This window comes from Electrophorus electricus, chromosome 6 (assembly GCF_013358815.1).
Source record: "Electrophorus electricus isolate fEleEle1 chromosome 6, fEleEle1.pri, whole genome shotgun sequence".
Classification (NCBI taxonomy): Eukaryota; Metazoa; Chordata; class Actinopteri; order Gymnotiformes; family Gymnotidae; genus Electrophorus; species Electrophorus electricus.
In genome coordinates this window covers 9,717,521-9,733,464 of record NC_049540.1, presented here as the reverse complement: position 1 = coordinate 9,733,464, position 15,944 = coordinate 9,717,521, and the positions used below count along the sequence as shown (strand labels likewise).

Genomic DNA, 15,944 nt, shown 5'->3' with positions numbered 1-15,944 from the left:
GACAAGAATAGACTACATTATGCAGTTCATTTAGTTAACAAGTGAAATAATAGAGAAGTGTGCGGTGTGAATGCCCAGAGAAAAGGCACAAAACCCTATTGAGAGCCCTCAGCCGCTAGAAGCGTAACCGTCACATGGACGAACCGGGTCTCTAACTATTTAAACAGCCGCGATTTCGCTTCAGCACCATTCTGCTGTCCAGCATTGGTGAGAGACACCTCACGGAGATTGCGTGATTCAAAGAACCTTGTGCACATTCTCTCAAGTAGTGTGAAGGAGAAGACGCCGCTCTAACAAGATGCCAAGGTCTTTTCTTGTGGATTCCTTGATTTTGAGGGAGACCAACGATAAAGGGAGTGAGAACAATCCGCCGTTATTTCCGTACTCCATGCATCCGTCTCATCCGCTCCACGGGCTCTCCACAGGTTCCTGCCACTCCAGGAAAGCGGGCTTACTGTGCTTCTGCCCGTTATGCGTCACGGCGTCACAACTGCATCCGTCGCCTCCGGCTCTGCCTTTACTCAAGGCGTCGTTCCCAGCTTTCGGCTCCCAGTACTGTCACTCTGCGCTGTCTCGGCAACACTCGTCCTCCAACAGCGTTAACCTCAACCACGGCCCCGGTTTATACCAGGCGACATACCCAGTTCCAGATCCGCGTCAGTTCCACTGTATATCGATTGGTAAGTAGTTTCGCAGCCGTTCTCTGAGTCTCACTCGCTGTACAAACGCACTGTTGTGATGCACTTTTAGGCATACATCTTGGGATAACGAATAGAATTGCAATTGATATGACGTGCATTTACCGTTTTTAATCTTCTTTTTATTTATTTTTTAATTTTTTTTTACAGAAAACAACAACAACCAACTTCAGAGCAGTAAGCGCATGCGCACAGCATTCACTAGCACTCAGCTCTTGGAGCTGGAGCGCGAGTTCACTTCCAACATGTACCTGTCAAGACTGCGGCGCATCGAGATCGCCACCTATCTGAACCTGTCCGAGAAGCAGGTCAAAATCTGGTTCCAAAACCGCCGTGTGAAGCACAAGAAAGAGGGGAAAAGCGGCTCACATCGCACGGGTTCGCACAACTGCAAGTGCTCGTCCCTGTCATCTGCCCGGTGCTCCGAGGAAGAGGATGATATGCCCATGTCACCCTCATCGTCGGGAAAGGAGGACGGAGATCTGTCTGTTAGCCCGTGAACTCTCCTTAAACTAAAATTACACCCACAGACAATATGCTCCACACACGTGGAATTCAGAATGCAGCCAAAAAGCGACTGTACCTGCGCGTGCCGTCAACTGTAAATAGAAAGAAAAAGAAGTTTATATAAACTGGGGAGCCCGTGCGAGCCCTTACCGTTGTATAACTGTATACATGTTGTATGCTTGTAGTTTTTGTTTTCAAAACATGTTAAACCTATCGTTCCGTATCCAAATACGTTTCGCGCCACCAAAAGACTTTTCTGATATTGTATAAGTGAATCCTCCAAATGAAGAAAAAGGCTAATTAGTCTTTTGTGTCTGATTTGGAAACCCAGAGTAGTTCACACTTTTGAGTGGAAGGTTAGCTTGGAGCACATTTTGGGAACGGAACTGAAATGCGTGATGTCTTCGGGAGGAATGCTTTTCCGTAAGCATCACCTTTATGACAGAACCTGTCATTATTTGTTCAGTGTAATGAGAATATTTATTTATTTAAAACATTATTACTGAAAATAAAGAGTATTTCTTAGTTATACATTTTGTCTCTGCTTCAAACATTTGTACGTGCACCATTCGTGCGCCACTGCGTAGTCTTTAGCTACGCATTTATATCTAGTTCAGGTCTCAGACAATAAGTATGCACGGAACTATAGATCCTAAAAATAATACTCTATGATTTCTTCTGGAATACAAGATAATGTTATAACAGAAAAACTATTAGATGTCTGATGTAATAGACAGACGTGAAAAACCCATTTTACTTTTGGTTTTGTTTTTCTAAATGTTAACTTACGTATTTAGTTCCAATTATTTTGTTTCACAACAACTCCTAATTTGAGGCTTAAGTTTGAGATAAAAGATTATAGATTGGCTAAAGATGGTTTGTAGGGGCATATACACGCAGCAGGTGTTCATCCTCATGTTCGCGTGTGTTCAGGGCTTTAGAAAGTACAGGTACTTTGCCTTTATAGTCCAGGGAAAAATCTGGTTAAGCCACTCGCATTTACAGAATTAGAGAGCCCACCGTTTTCTGGAATTATATGACCGTCCAAAAAACCAAAACCGACATGTGTCCAACATAGTTTTGTTTAAAACGCTAAACGTTCCGTTTTCTTCCAAATGTGTATTTTTTATTTTGGAGAGGAAAAAAAAGAAAAGTTTTTTATGGAGTGGGAAATGTCCGCACACAGAAACATTCTGAGCTTCATTTTTCGAAAACAGTGTTAAGATGAACTGTTACAGACGGTGTTTAATGGAAGGTATTTCTCATCGCACTTTCACTTACTTTCAGAAAACAAACATCGGTCTGTTTCCAAAAAATCTCAAATGCTCAAGAAGCGCGTGTTCAGCGCATGCCACTTGCCTTAAAAAAGCATTTAGAAGCATTTAAAGGGACTTGGCGGACGGTTATGGCTTTGGAAGGCTGACGGTGAATGCATGTGCGCGTGTGTAATTTACAGTCATTCTATAAAACATAGACACATTAGGCTATTAGTAATTTGCAACAAAATACTTTGTTCATCCAGTATTCTTTGGGAATATTTACAGTTTACTTTAAAATTACATTCGTGCAGACCACGCAGACAGACACATTAAAATCAAGTCATTGCATTATGCTATCTGAACTTAGTTTGCGCGGATGTTTTTTGTTTTTTTTTTATGTCTGAGAGCGTCTCCGATCGCTCTCCTCGGCAAGACAAGTGGAGAGGAGGACAGATAATCTGCGTCAAGAAGTCCAAACAAGTGCATTTATAGGGTTCTCGGTGGCTTTCCCTGGGGACGGAGCTCAAAGCGTAGCGTATCCCCCAGGCGCAGAGACTCGTTGGAAAATCTCGAGAGCCCTTCAACGCATGGTCCTCACCCGTCTCGTGAGAGCGAGCTCATAAAAACCCCATGGAGTATATTAATGCATGGGGAAGATAATAAGCAAATGAATAAAATATAGGAGTCAATGGGACAGATTAATCGATGATGATATTTAAATTTATTTAAAAGGATTGAGGCGCGCACTTGGTGAGGATAATCTGAGTTTAGTCTTGATTCTCGGCGAATTATTTACTTTCTCTCCATTCAAAATGTGCTTAAAATGTATAGAGTGTATTATATTTTTTTTCTTCAAATGACGAATAAACAAACTGGCAAAATGTCAAGTAATTTATTAAAATGTAATTTACTTTTCAGCAATGATCGTTTAAACAAACCCACGTGACTGCTTAGCGTATAGAAGCTGAGTGATTTGGAGACGATGGATATTTAGCTAAAACGCATGTCCTAAACTGCTCAAAATGCCAAAATATAACTACCGATTTTTCTTTTATGAATAATTCCTCCTTGGACTTCTGTGATATGATTGTTTTTACAAATTTTGCGCACAGTATTGGAGCGCATACTGTCCACTAAAACGTAAACAAACATGTTGCTGAAATGCGCCGCGCGCGTTTTTCTGTGCTCCCTGTTAATTATGGAGCTTTAAAACTTTACTTATTTTGTTAAAATGGGATTTAAATAGAATTTATTCTCTGGCAATTTATCATCAGCCTTCGTTGACAACAAAAACCCCACTGAGTATCGTACATTTAGTAAATTATTCCATTTATTGTGCCTTGGGAATGCCGGGCTGCGCTTGTAAACTCTCCTTTAATTATTCACTTAAACATTTTAACAAAACTCCAATATTTGCATTTGTTAAGATATAGGATTAGACCATTTTGTTAATTGCACTATAGAGTCCCATTTTGCTCCGTGCGTCCTCCGCAAAGCGTTCTTTATCCATTCAATAGCCCGCGGGTATGCGCCCTGGGGGAGCTTAGAAGCCTGGTGCTCAAAACGCTCAATTTATTTATTCTTAATTTTGTGCCGATCAATTCATTGAAGGGAAAAAAAGGGCTACAGTGTCTTTCTAAGAGAAGAAAGGCGAATTGTTGACGTGACCCTGGCGGGGCCGCTGAGAGGGTTAGCCTGACGCTCGAGGGCCGCTTGAGTCAACAGGCCCCCATCTAGCAGACTCGCCCTCGTCTTTCTTCCAACTAATTTTTCATTTACGGCTTTTCTTAGACTTGTCTCTTATCTATCAGATTAAAAGAGCAGCTTGTAACAAATCAGTCTGCCCGATTTACAAGAGCATTAAAAGCGGACAAAAGAAGCAAGCCGTCAGTACCTGAGTCTGGTAGACGGTGCGGCGCTGCAGCTGATTCGATGGGTTGAAAATGCGCACGAAACAAAATACTTGAATCCTGAAAAAGAGCCTTTGTACGTTTCTTTAGAAATCAAGCAATTCTGCATGACAAAGGACAATTAATAAGCCGTCTTTTCACGACCAGCAGCTGGTTTCCCCGTCAAGGAAAGTTGGAAAAAATTCAGGCTGAATGCGCGCAAAAGCCCTTTGCGCGCAGACAGCTACCCAAGGTGACCCATTTGGCACAGTTAAAATAAGCAGGCCGAGGCAAAAGCGAGGGAACTGTCAAAAACATTTAAGCTGGAATATCTTGAAATTGCAAATCCCTTTATGTGGAGGGACGCTGCCGATGTGGGTTAGACGTACAATGGAGGTGGTTAAGTTGGAGAGGCTTTGGAAACGGACACGTGGCCTCTCAATGAGAGCTCCTTGGAACTCGCGTGGCTCGCAGCCCTAGAACACATTTTAAACGAGGTTTAAACTTTAAACTTTTTCCACAAATAACAATTAAAGGTATTGAGGACGAAAGACAATTTTGTAAAGTTGAAGAGAGTGTATTTCTAAGTTTAAAATCATACAATAAAAATGGTAATACATTAAAGGCCGGTTGCTATATGGGGTGGATGCCTTGCTCTTTTTAGTTTACAGACATATAAATACATACAATTTACATATTTTCAACCTGAGCAGATGTTACTAAACAGTCAATTTAATCAAAATTGTAAATTAGTTTTTAAAAGTTTATTCTTCTTGTATAATTAAAACATCTAAACAGTAATAACGTTTTTGCATGCGGTATTACGAGCTAGACGCATTTCGGCATGAGAAATACGCTACATGGCATAGTGTTTTTTCTCATTTTGAAATTATATTTATTTAACATTTTTCAAGTATATAAAGGATGTTTTTTACATAATAGACAGCGCTCTGCTATATGAGCAAGTGCCCCCTTTAAACACTCGAGAATCAAGTGGATACATTTGGGAAAGAAACGGGGATATGAGGGGGTTTTGTCGCAATAAACAGGATTTGTTGCGGACTGTGGTTATTGAGGCAGAATTGCTTTCTAAACCCGTCTTTTAGCGGTGGGAAACCTGTTAGAGTCCAGTTTTGCCACTGTTTAATGAGATCGCTTTCCATTTCAGTAAGTTTGTTTTTTTAGACTGCGCAAAGAGAACCCTTTTCACTAGAAGCGTCAGTGGATTGAAGTAAGAACGCAGCGGACAGGGGTCAGTGGATACAAGCCTGATTGTGGCGACGCATCCAGTCAGGAAATCCATCACGACAGCGTAGGCATCGATCATGACCTTGCAAGTACGTTACCCCCCTGCCGCCCATCCGTCACATCAGGTTTTCACGCTTTGCCTTTCGCTCAAGGTTGGTCCCGCAAGACCAGGTAGCCTTGTAAATTATTCCGCGCCACCACCAGCAGACTGGCAACCCTATAGCACGACGCTCCGCAGTCAAGTATAAAATGGCACAAAAGGTATATATGGCAAAGGAAGAAAACAACAAACAAACAAACAAACAAACAAACAAACAAACAAATAAATAGATAGATAGAGAGATAGATAGATCGGGAACATTTTTCAATAAAATAACTCATGCTATGCAGTATCCTGTCTTTTCACTCGATATCATGAAGTCTACACGTTGCTCATGTGTAATTTAATTGGGTACATAGACAACGAGAGAGGGAGAGGGGGATCCATAGCTATTTGAACCTGCACCTGCAATGTCAAGAGGTCGAGAAATGAACTACGCTGACTTCGAACTTCGCTCTCGAGCATTAACTTTTGTAAAGCGCAGAGACAGTCAGCGATGCCAGTATATCACAAAAACAACGTACCCTAAGGGTTTCCTCAGTAGGCAATGTATTTCCAAACTTTAGCAGTGCTCTAAACTCTCTTTTTGATTGAATTTTACACAGTTAAACAATTCGTATCACCTCTTACCCTCGGTGCCATTGAAGTCTTTCTAAACTGATAAAATGCGCTTGGCTGCCGTCAAATAGGCCAGCTTTGCCTGTTCACATTTAAATATGGGAATTAGTCATGAGCCCTGACACAAGCTGCAGAAATTGCTAAACTGTTGGCCTCTTTTCACCGCGCAGAGCGGAGGGGGCTGCATTCATTATTTTGAATTTAGCGTCGAGGTGAGGGACCTCTTTGGCAGCCTTTTACCGGGGTGTCATAACAAGGAACCGTTCTGGAAATGAGAAGGCGCGCGCAGCAGGGGCAGGCTGGACCGGTTTGAGGCGATTCATTCTGTCGTTTGGAGAACAAATTATTTCACAAACGGGAATGATTGCGACTTAGTCCGAGGCACAGGGTATGGGAGACATGAAATTTTAATTAGGCTAGACCGGGAGCTATGAATATTTTTACATGACGGGAGGACTGAAGAGTCTATAAGAACGTAGCCATTGTATTTGCCTAATAACAAACGTTTATATTTTGTTTTGTAAGTCACTTTTGCGGAATCCATAATAATATGGATATTAAAACGCATTACGTCTTTTTGGATTCATCTGATCAGAGGAGCACGCCCCCTATAGCATATACCACACCTCAGCACACCCTACAGTTGATATCTTTCTGAAACTTTTCTTAAGAGAAAAGCGTCTGAATGAACTCTAGTGAACTGAGTAAAGATACCATTACAACCACCTATGTGTAGAGTTATTGCCTATAACGATCCTCAATTCTATTTCCCCCCGTTTTACATGAGCCAGGTGTTTTCAGTGACATCTGTGAGCATATAAATATTTCTCTGGGGTTAGATTAAATGTTTGCAACATTTCAGTGTTTCGCGCAGCAAATTAGCCTACAATTAGCATCTATTCTATTCAGAAGCCTACTTGTATCATATGTTTTATTATTAGACCACACCCACATATATTCATTATGGTATTATTTTAAAAGGCAAAGTGAATTCAAATTAAAACCGTTACCTGAAGATGATCTGTGGATCGCTGTCATTCTCTGCCCAATATGTCTCCTGGCAAAATAATAGACTCCATACCAATTCCCTCCTGACTCCAAATTAAAAATTCTACTGACCGCGACTTGGGTTGTAGCGCCACCTGGCGACAAATAATCGTCTATTTTGGGATAGACTTCAATCTTTCCGGGATCTTGTAACCTTTTCATATTAGCACAACGTTTCTATCCAGCTGACAAATATCCCCAATGTTTTTACAAAACAGCGACATGGAAACTGAAAAGTGATTTCAGTTGAAAGTCGTCAAATACCAAACCTATCTATTTGCTTGTTTATTTATTTATGTTCCTTCCCTGTTACAAGTTTATATATATTGAAAATGATGGGGTCCATATTCTCATGAAGTTAGGAACAGAACTGTAACGGACTTTGAATAGCGCTATTTGGGATACTCCGCAACAGCAGGAGGCAGTAGGTTACAGCCGAAGCTTTCTTAAACGGTCAGCTGAAGAATAAAGCGCTAGTCCTCAAGATTTCTCGTGTCTCCGCAAAAAAGCGGAGTGCTATGGCGTACCGCGTGTTTAGGAATTACTATAAAGTGCTTCTAAATGCACGGACATTTTCCTTTCTGCCGAGGATTGCAGACGGTAAGAGGTAACGTTTTACATGGTGGTTTCAGGAAAGAAAAAAAAAAACAACCAAGGGTCCGTACCGTCAGGAGGCGTTGTGGGGGTGTGGCAAAATGTTAGGGAGAGCGTATCACACTTTATGGTTGAAGAGCAGCCAGTCTCGTCCTGGCTAAGCTAGCTAGCGTGGACTGGTTCGGGTCAGAAAACATGGCAACATCTGATTTACCAGGTTGGCTGTTTTTGTTTCATTAATCTTTTGTTCTGGAGAGCGGTATGGTCAGCTTTGTAAATATATCGATAGTCGTAATGCACGGTTTACCTGTTACAGTGATGACATTTTCTTCATGCGTCATTAAGCATATCATTTAGAACTAATAGTTCTATAGTTTTAAAAACCTAATGTTAAAAAAGTTACTTTGAAATCAGAATTTAATTTAGCATATTTTAAAATATGCTAAATCCGCTCCTTTTTGAATATAGCCAATAGTGTCATTGCTGAATCGTGAGTTAAACCACTGGATATGGATGTTACACTAGAGTGACATGGGCCCAAATCAAAGTGTCTGCTTTTAGGAACCAGATATAAAAGCACTATCCAGTATGCCACACGTCCAGACCTCCCCAGGCTGGCTTACAGGAAGCTTACGGGGAAGAGTCCAGGAGTGGTGTTCCTCCCTGGCTTTGCCTCCACCATGAGCGGCCAGAAGGCAGAAGCCCTGGAAGAGTTCTGCAAGTCTCTGGGCCACTCCTATCTCAGGTAGTCGTCCTAGAGCCCACCTCAGCTACCGAAAACATTCAGGAAAAGCTCATTTTTCTGGGATGTATAGACTTATGTTGTCTGTGAAGGGTTTTTTTCCCCCCAATGATAAAGGTCATCGAATTATGTAGTTGGTCAAAGCAGATGGTAAATTGAGGAATTAGGAGTAGGGCATTAATTATGCTTCCCCATTCATCCAGGAAGCAGGAAAGAACTGATGAAATGTCATCAGTATTATAACACTTGTCCAGTGACTCCCTGCTTCTGTGCACGGTTCAGTGGCTCTTGTTTGTTCCAGTTGGGACTCCAACTCATAAAGCAGTTATCAAGAATGGCTTCAGTTGTATTAAAAGGGCTGAGTGGAAGTACCTTTGAATTGTTTGCTTTGGGATCAAAGTGTGTGCTCCTCTGTCCTCAGACAAATTTCTTCCCATGTTTTGAACTAGTTGTCACTCATTCTTCAATGAGAACATGCCTTATGTTTGCGCTACAGAAAAGAATTTGTGTGTCTGTTAGAAAATTAAATATATTGTTGTATTGTTTTATGGGTTGTTCCTCATAGATTATTCCAAATCTTAATTACATTTTTTTTTACCAAAATTCAATGAGACAATTCACTCAAAGCCACAAAATGTTATTTTAATAGATTCCAGTCTGTTCGTGTTCCTGTTCATGGCAGTTCTAGCATAGCCAGGTACTGTGTAACTTTATTGTGATTTTGGTGTGTGTGTGTGTGTGTGGGGGGGTGCTCAGGTTTGACTATACAGGCTGTGGGGCATCTGACGGGCAGATGGAAGATTACAACATTGGCGTGTGGAAGAAGGATGTCCTGTATGTGCTGGACAAGCTGCTGGAAGGGCCCCAGGTAAGAGCAGAGCTTAACGTGCAGACTTTACAGCCAGTGCTCCATTAGCACACTGAAAATCTGACTGCACGTAGTACCTGAATTGACCTTAGGTAAGGAGCAGAGGTCAATCATTGATCGAACCTCTTTTAAACATGAGTTACCATTTTCTCTGTGGGCTAAATGATCATGGACCTCCCATCATTGTGTAAGCATCTGTATATATTAGGGCTGCACCATATGGGCAAAAATAATATATTGCACTTATTTTGTTTCATATTGAAATAGGCACTGCAATCTCTTAAAACACACTGGTGAACTTTTGATGTAGCTTGGAAGTTTTTGGGGTTTTTTTTATATACGGATCATTTCCGTGTTGCCACTTTTCTGCTGTATCAGTACTGTAGAGGCTGCTGTCGCAGTAATGATTTCCAAAAGATATTTAGTGTATCTCTATAACATGTGATGGTGATCAGCAGACTGGAGAATCATGTTGTGTTAACTGCTTGTGTTACTTTCTAACTGACTCCACCCTCAGTGGCTTGAGGATTCTCAGTGAAACTTCTCGGCCCTTTGAACACCTGGGTGTGAAGCGCAAATAGATTTTTTTTACTGCTGTTTCTGGGTGTGGGCCTACTGTGCTGAATGTGTCCCATGTCTCTCTCCATCATTACAGTCATTCTTCATTATGCATTGCATTGTTTCCGGGCTAGTGTGCTATGAGACCCTTTGAGGAGATAGACAGAAGGCTGGGCTGAAACTGTTCCCTTTGAGAACATCCTCTGACTCATGTTCATGTTCGTTCTCTCGCTCTCGCTCTCTCTCTCGCTCTCGCTCTCTCTCTCGCTCTCTCTCTCTCTCTCTCTCTCTCTCTCTCTCGCTCTCTCTCTCTCTTGCTCTCTCTCTCTCTCTCTCTCTCTCTCTCTCTCTCTCTCCAGATTCTGGTAGGCTCCAGCATGGGCGGCTGGCTGATGCTGCTGGCTGCTCTTGCGAGGCCAGAGAAGGTAGCGGCACTGGTTGGCATTGCCACGGCTGCAGACCACTTTGTCGCAGCCTTCAACGCACTGCCTATAGAGGTGAGAGTACTAGCAGTACTAGCAGATAGTGATAGGTGTTACGCACCATTGTGTTAACAGTATCAGTAATGGCTGACCTGTTTGACCCTGGCCCAGTTGTCTACTCACTCTTAGTGTTTTCAGGAGCTGTGTGAAAATCTGATGATGTTTTATGTCATGTTTATGCAGAAATTATGAAGGGTCGGCATACCTTTAAGCAGAACTGTAATTGATTGGCTGCCGCTATTGCTTCTTCCTGAGTCCTCTAAGGTCTGGAAAGGCAGAGACTGCTGTGGAGTGGACCGGTCTCTAAATGCCACTGTCGTTCTGTGCCCTTCCGTCGCCCCCTACAGGTGAAGAAGGAGGTGGAGGAGCGTGGCTCCTGGGCCTTCCCCAGCAGGTACAGCGCCGAGGGCTTCTACCCACTGAGCTTTGCCTTCCTGCGGGAGGCGGAGAAGCACTGTGTGCTGGCTAGCCCCATCCCCGTCACCTGTCCCGTGCGTCTCATCCACGGCCTGCAGGACGAGGATGTGTCCTGGCATGTTTCCCTGCAGGTGGCCGAGCGCGTGCTAAGCACCGACGTCGATCTCATCCTCCGCAAGGGCGGCCACCACCGCCTGTCCGAGAAGGAAGACATCAAACTGATAGTGTACACCATTGACGACCTCATCGACAAGCTCACCACACTGGGGTGATGAGGGTGGAACCAGGAGCCCAGAGGAACCGGTCTGGGGTCTGAGGAAGGATGCGCTTGACATACGAGGATGGAGATATGACTGGTGACAAGGGAAGAGGGATGGGAGTCAGCTTGTCATGGAAAATAAGACTGGTTGGACTGGTTGTATCATATCGGAATCAGCAGGGTCATATTTTAATGTCCAAAAGATGGATGATAATTTCCATATAGGTGGTGGTTGTTCTGTTCTTCGGGACAATGTTTAACACACACACACACACACACACTCTTATATAAACACAAAACCCTCCTCAGGCATTTTTCTAAATCTGCAAGGACACCATATAGCAAGTACAGGAAGTACTTGACATGTACAGCAAATAAACTTTCTTCTAGTTTCCATTCCTTTTGTTTTATTTTAGATGTTATGGTTGGATGGCTTGAGCCCTTTAAATATTTTTAAGGTTTTTTTTTTTTTTTTTTTTTTTTTTTTTTTTTTTGCCACCAGTGGTTTACCTGAGTCCACCCATAACTGCTGCTAACGTGGCTAAGAATGAATGGAAACCAGCGGTTGTCTTTTAGCATAATCTCATTTCTACAATGAGAATGATTAAGGAAAAATACTACCTGGCTCCATGCTGGTTTGATTCGCTTTTAGCAGCATCAGCATTTTGGAGGGTAAATTGACGTCATACTGTGCATGCAGTCAGTTCACTGTCCCCCACCACTTGGATTGAACCACTAATCTTGCTAATGCACTGATCTAAGTAGTTTTGTAGGCTTGCGATTGTTGCCTGAAGAAGGAGAGGTGGGTGACCGAACACTGCCCGAAAGCCTGTGAATTGTAGCTGAAAGCTAGCTGTTCCACAGAGTGATGGTACAAGGTCATACTCCCTGGATCATTCTTCTGACCCTCTTATTAATCTAATCTCCCCAGCTCTCTGTTGGCCTCCCATAAGATTCACTTGCTGTCCATGTGTATCCATTATCTATGGTTCTACGTGTGTATCTAGAACATTCTCTATGGTTCTGTGCATGTATCTAGAAAATACTCTGTGGTTTGTTGTGAGTGTACCCTGCCTGCAGGAGCCCTCTAGGAGCTCTTTCTACTAGTCCTTCCTTACCGATTGCCCATATAAACATTCAGCATTGATCTTTGCTGTAGGATGTCCATGGCTTATTTGCAGTGCCCTTGTCTGTGTTCAGATGTGCAGATTCACACTGCTGTCCACACGAAAGCTGCATCTGTGTGGCACTTCCAAATTGTGTGTGTGTGTGTTTGTTTGTTTGTTTATATAATATTTAGATTTATTACACACCTGCCACTATTTTCCCTATTTTTGTTGCTAGTAGAGTTCCAGCCTCTTTTTGCACATTTTTTCCTGAATTTCCTACAATTTCCACCACCCTCTCCTTCACATTTTTTGGAACTCTCTTTTCTCATTATACATTTTTTTCTGGCCATTAAAAAAGTATAAAGTGTATATTCCGTGTTTAAAATATTGTGCATATGTATATCACTTGTACATAAAGGAGATTTTTCAATAAAATGCAAAAAATGGTAGCAAATATGTGTGATGTTCTCTTGGAGTGGTTGGCTGTAGTGCAAAGGATGAATCCATCAAGTTCATTGTATTCACAAAGGTTTTCTGACTTCTGCACAAAGTTTCTTCTGTATTCCTGTTATAAAATAACTGGCTACCAGGTAGGAAATACCACCTTTACTAACCTTGGCAGTTTTTACCTTTGAATGTATGTGTGAGTCCCTGTGTGTGTATGGGCACATGTTGGTAGTCCCTCTACTGGATGTTTGTGTGTTTGGATATTCTTAACTTTGTGTGTGTGTGTGTGTGTTCCTGCTTGTGAATGATTTATTTCTTCAGCTCTAGTTGTGTGAGCTCCTGTTTGCCAGTGCTGTACAGTGTAAATTCAGTGATTTGGCCTCTGGGCTGAATGGGAGCCCTGTTCCCACTCAACATCACTCTGACACATTCTGCTCCACCAGTCCCAGACCTTGCGGAAACCCCTCACCCTGCTACCTCTCACCTAACTGACACTGCACACATCCACTACTACACGAAACGCTCTACGCACACTCTCACTACTGCAGTCCATACTCTGTGCGTGCACATACACACTCACTGTTGCACAGCTTGGGACAGAAAGGTAAGTCTATCCAGCTGTTCATTATTTTAGATTAGTGCCCGATGTGTATGTAACACTGTGCTTAGTCTTGGAGGATGCATGCATGCTTGGAGAGTAGCTGTTTAATGTCCAAAGTGTGTAGGGTGTGCATATACTCCCTGTCTGACACCTTCTGAAAATGTACAGGTGCAGTTCAAATGCTGGAACTGATGAAAATGTAATGGTTATTACCCTGAGCTGCTGTGTAAGCCCAGCTGAGTATAGAGCGATGCTGGGAGCCCGGTGTAGGCAGCGGTGGCGTGTTCTGCTGACACTGTCGTGCTGTGTCTAGCACTTCAGTCACCACTGACCTCCATCTCGTTGAAGACATGCACTCCTGTGGCCTCAGCATTCTCTCTCCTGTGGTTCAGTTTGGGCTCACTCTTTTAACCATTTAATAGCGTTTTCTAATGATATATAGCTTGCTTATCTGAAGGATGATGGAGTCAAAAAGGTGGAGAGTAGAGAGTTATCATTGTTATTATACTGATGTGAAATGCTAAATAATGTTAAATGTCAATACTATAATATTCTACCAACGCTGATAGTTACACTGCTAATAATATATCAAGCATTAACAATTATGATCATAATCATATTTAGAGTTCAAATATTTTTTTCCTCAATCTGTAGTGTGTATAAAACACTAATAACTGTATTGCATAACAGTCTTTTGGATAAACTAACTTAAGACTGCAGCAGACTGTACATCCTGCCTACACACACTTGTGATTTGGCTCTTATTGCTTCTGAACCCTGCTGTGTGTCTGCATCCTTAGCCCTGGCTGACACAATTACACACACCTGTAAGGTGCTAACCATACTTCAGTTCTTTAAACACTTTGGATAGTAGCCACACATATTCAAAGTGGATTACTTAACGTGTGACACATCCATGTATTTTGAAGGCGTATGTATGTGTGCTGTTGTTTTGGAACAAGTGTCCTTTTTTCTGGTAGATGAGAAGAATGCTACACACAGTGCTGCTGATGGCCCTCCTGGGTGGTGAGTTAATTACAAGCTGTTTCCTGTGAAAACACACACACACTCACACACACACTCTCTCTCTTTCTCTCTCGCGCTCTCATCGTAAATTCAGCTATTCATATGAATTGAATGCATGGTCCCTTATCAGTCACAGTTCAAAGAAATAAAGGCCTTTTAATATGTCTGACGCACATTTTCATTTTTCTTTGCCAAAAATGTTTATAGTCTGTGTACTATCTGATAATGACATTGTTTATATTAACAGCAAAATATTTTAAGGATATAGTGATACTGTATAATTTCCAAGATAATAGTGCAGCCCCACGTTTGGGTCTACTGTGTTTGGGCTTCGTTTAGAGGTGTTCATGGCCCCATACCTTCAGGAGAAGCAAGCCAAGAAGTTCCTTCGTAACAAAAGGCAGGTGGGCTACTGGGACCCCAACCACTCCCAGAACATGTGGGGTTACACCATACAGGAGCAGGTGATCACTGAATCCACCCCTCATGCTTTCCGTTGTTGAGAACTTGAGGCTGAGTTTCATAATTCGACCATCTGTGTGTGTGTGTGTGTGTGTGTGTGTGTGTGTGTGTGTGTGTGTGTGTGTGTGTGTGTGTGTGTGTGTGTGTGTGTGTGTGTGTGTGTGTGTGTGTGTGTGTGTGTTTTCTGGTTTCTGCAATAGGCTAATGAATACTGGACTGCTTTGAGGACAGATGCACAGTATTACATGGACATGGGCAACCTGATGTTTCACCGCTCTGTGGCTGAGTGAGTGACTATATTGTTTTGTTTTGTTTTTTCTTTCATGAACATACTTGGGTCTGAAAACGTTCGAAGCAGGGACGTCCAATTTAATGTAAAATGTTTCCATGACTCACACGACGCAAACATTCGCACGTTTCACTAAAAGTACTACATTTTAATTTGCAAGTCATCGAATTAACATCCACCGAAGTGACTGAACGCATTACATAGAAACATTACATAGAAACTGACCTTATGCTTACTTTCACAACATACATTTTGTGAAATATGCTGTGTGCTTTTAGAGTTTCTATCTATCTCTCTCTCTCTCTCTCTATCTATCTATCTATCTATCTATCTATCTATCTATCTATCTATCTATCTATCTATCTATCTATCTATCTATCTATCTATCTATCTATCTATCTATCTATCTTCTTTTCGCAGTGAGAATAACAGGCTCTATATGGAGATGCTGAGGAACGCAAGAGCGCACCTTGATGCGCATAGCGGCAGACAGCGATAGATCAGCCAGTGTACACAGAGACGGACCGTGAAGACGAGTCACCCATAATTGTTGACAAAATGTCTATAGGACTTTTCCAACAGTAACTGAACACCCAGGCGGTTCCGTGAATGGTGGAGCTGCTAGGCTGGCTCCTTTTTTTTTTTTTTTTTTTACATTGTAGCGTAGACTTCTAGTGGTACCTATGCAGTAGACTATGATCCCAACTAGTCTATTGTCTTTGTT

At 42.2% G+C, this 15,944-nt stretch overlaps 3 protein-coding genes across 4 annotated transcripts; all 3 read left to right on the top strand.

Moving 5' to 3' along the window:
• The first annotated feature begins 204 nt into the window (after positions 1-204).
• gsx1 (GS homeobox 1) lies at positions 205-1,675 on the top strand. The gene is made up of 2 exons (XM_027026088.1): positions 205-680; positions 849-1,675. Exons 1-2 carry the CDS (start codon positions 299-301, stop codon positions 1,196-1,198), a joined length of 732 nt encoding a protein of 243 aa, XP_026881889.1. The 5' UTR covers positions 205-298; the 3' UTR covers positions 1,199-1,675.
• A 6,155-nt stretch (positions 1,676-7,830) lies between these two features.
• abhd10a (abhydrolase domain containing 10, depalmitoylase a) lies at positions 7,831-12,843 on the top strand. Of its 2 annotated transcripts, none has more exons than XM_027026228.2 (5): positions 7,831-7,966; positions 8,522-8,705; positions 9,459-9,570; positions 10,488-10,625; positions 10,958-12,843. In XM_027026228.2, the coding sequence occupies exons 1-5, from the start codon at positions 7,885-7,887 to the stop codon at positions 11,297-11,299; spliced, it is 858 nt and encodes a 285-aa protein (XP_026882029.1). In that variant the 5' UTR covers positions 7,831-7,884; the 3' UTR covers positions 11,300-12,843. The 2 variants fall into 2 exon arrangements, with proteins under 2 accessions (XP_026882029.1, XP_026882037.1); XM_027026236.2 differs by having other exon boundaries at positions 7,873-8,177.
• A 557-nt stretch (positions 12,844-13,400) lies between these two features.
• On the top strand, positions 13,401-15,831 carry LOC118241600 (uncharacterized protein C3orf85-like). Its single transcript, XM_035527615.1, has 5 exons — positions 13,401-13,446; positions 14,424-14,469; positions 14,809-14,933; positions 15,132-15,217; positions 15,641-15,831. The coding sequence occupies exons 2-5, from the start codon at positions 14,424-14,426 to the stop codon at positions 15,717-15,719; spliced, it is 336 nt and encodes a 111-aa protein (XP_035383508.1). The 5' UTR covers positions 13,401-13,446; the 3' UTR covers positions 15,720-15,831.
• Positions 15,832-15,944: the final 113 nt, after the last annotated feature.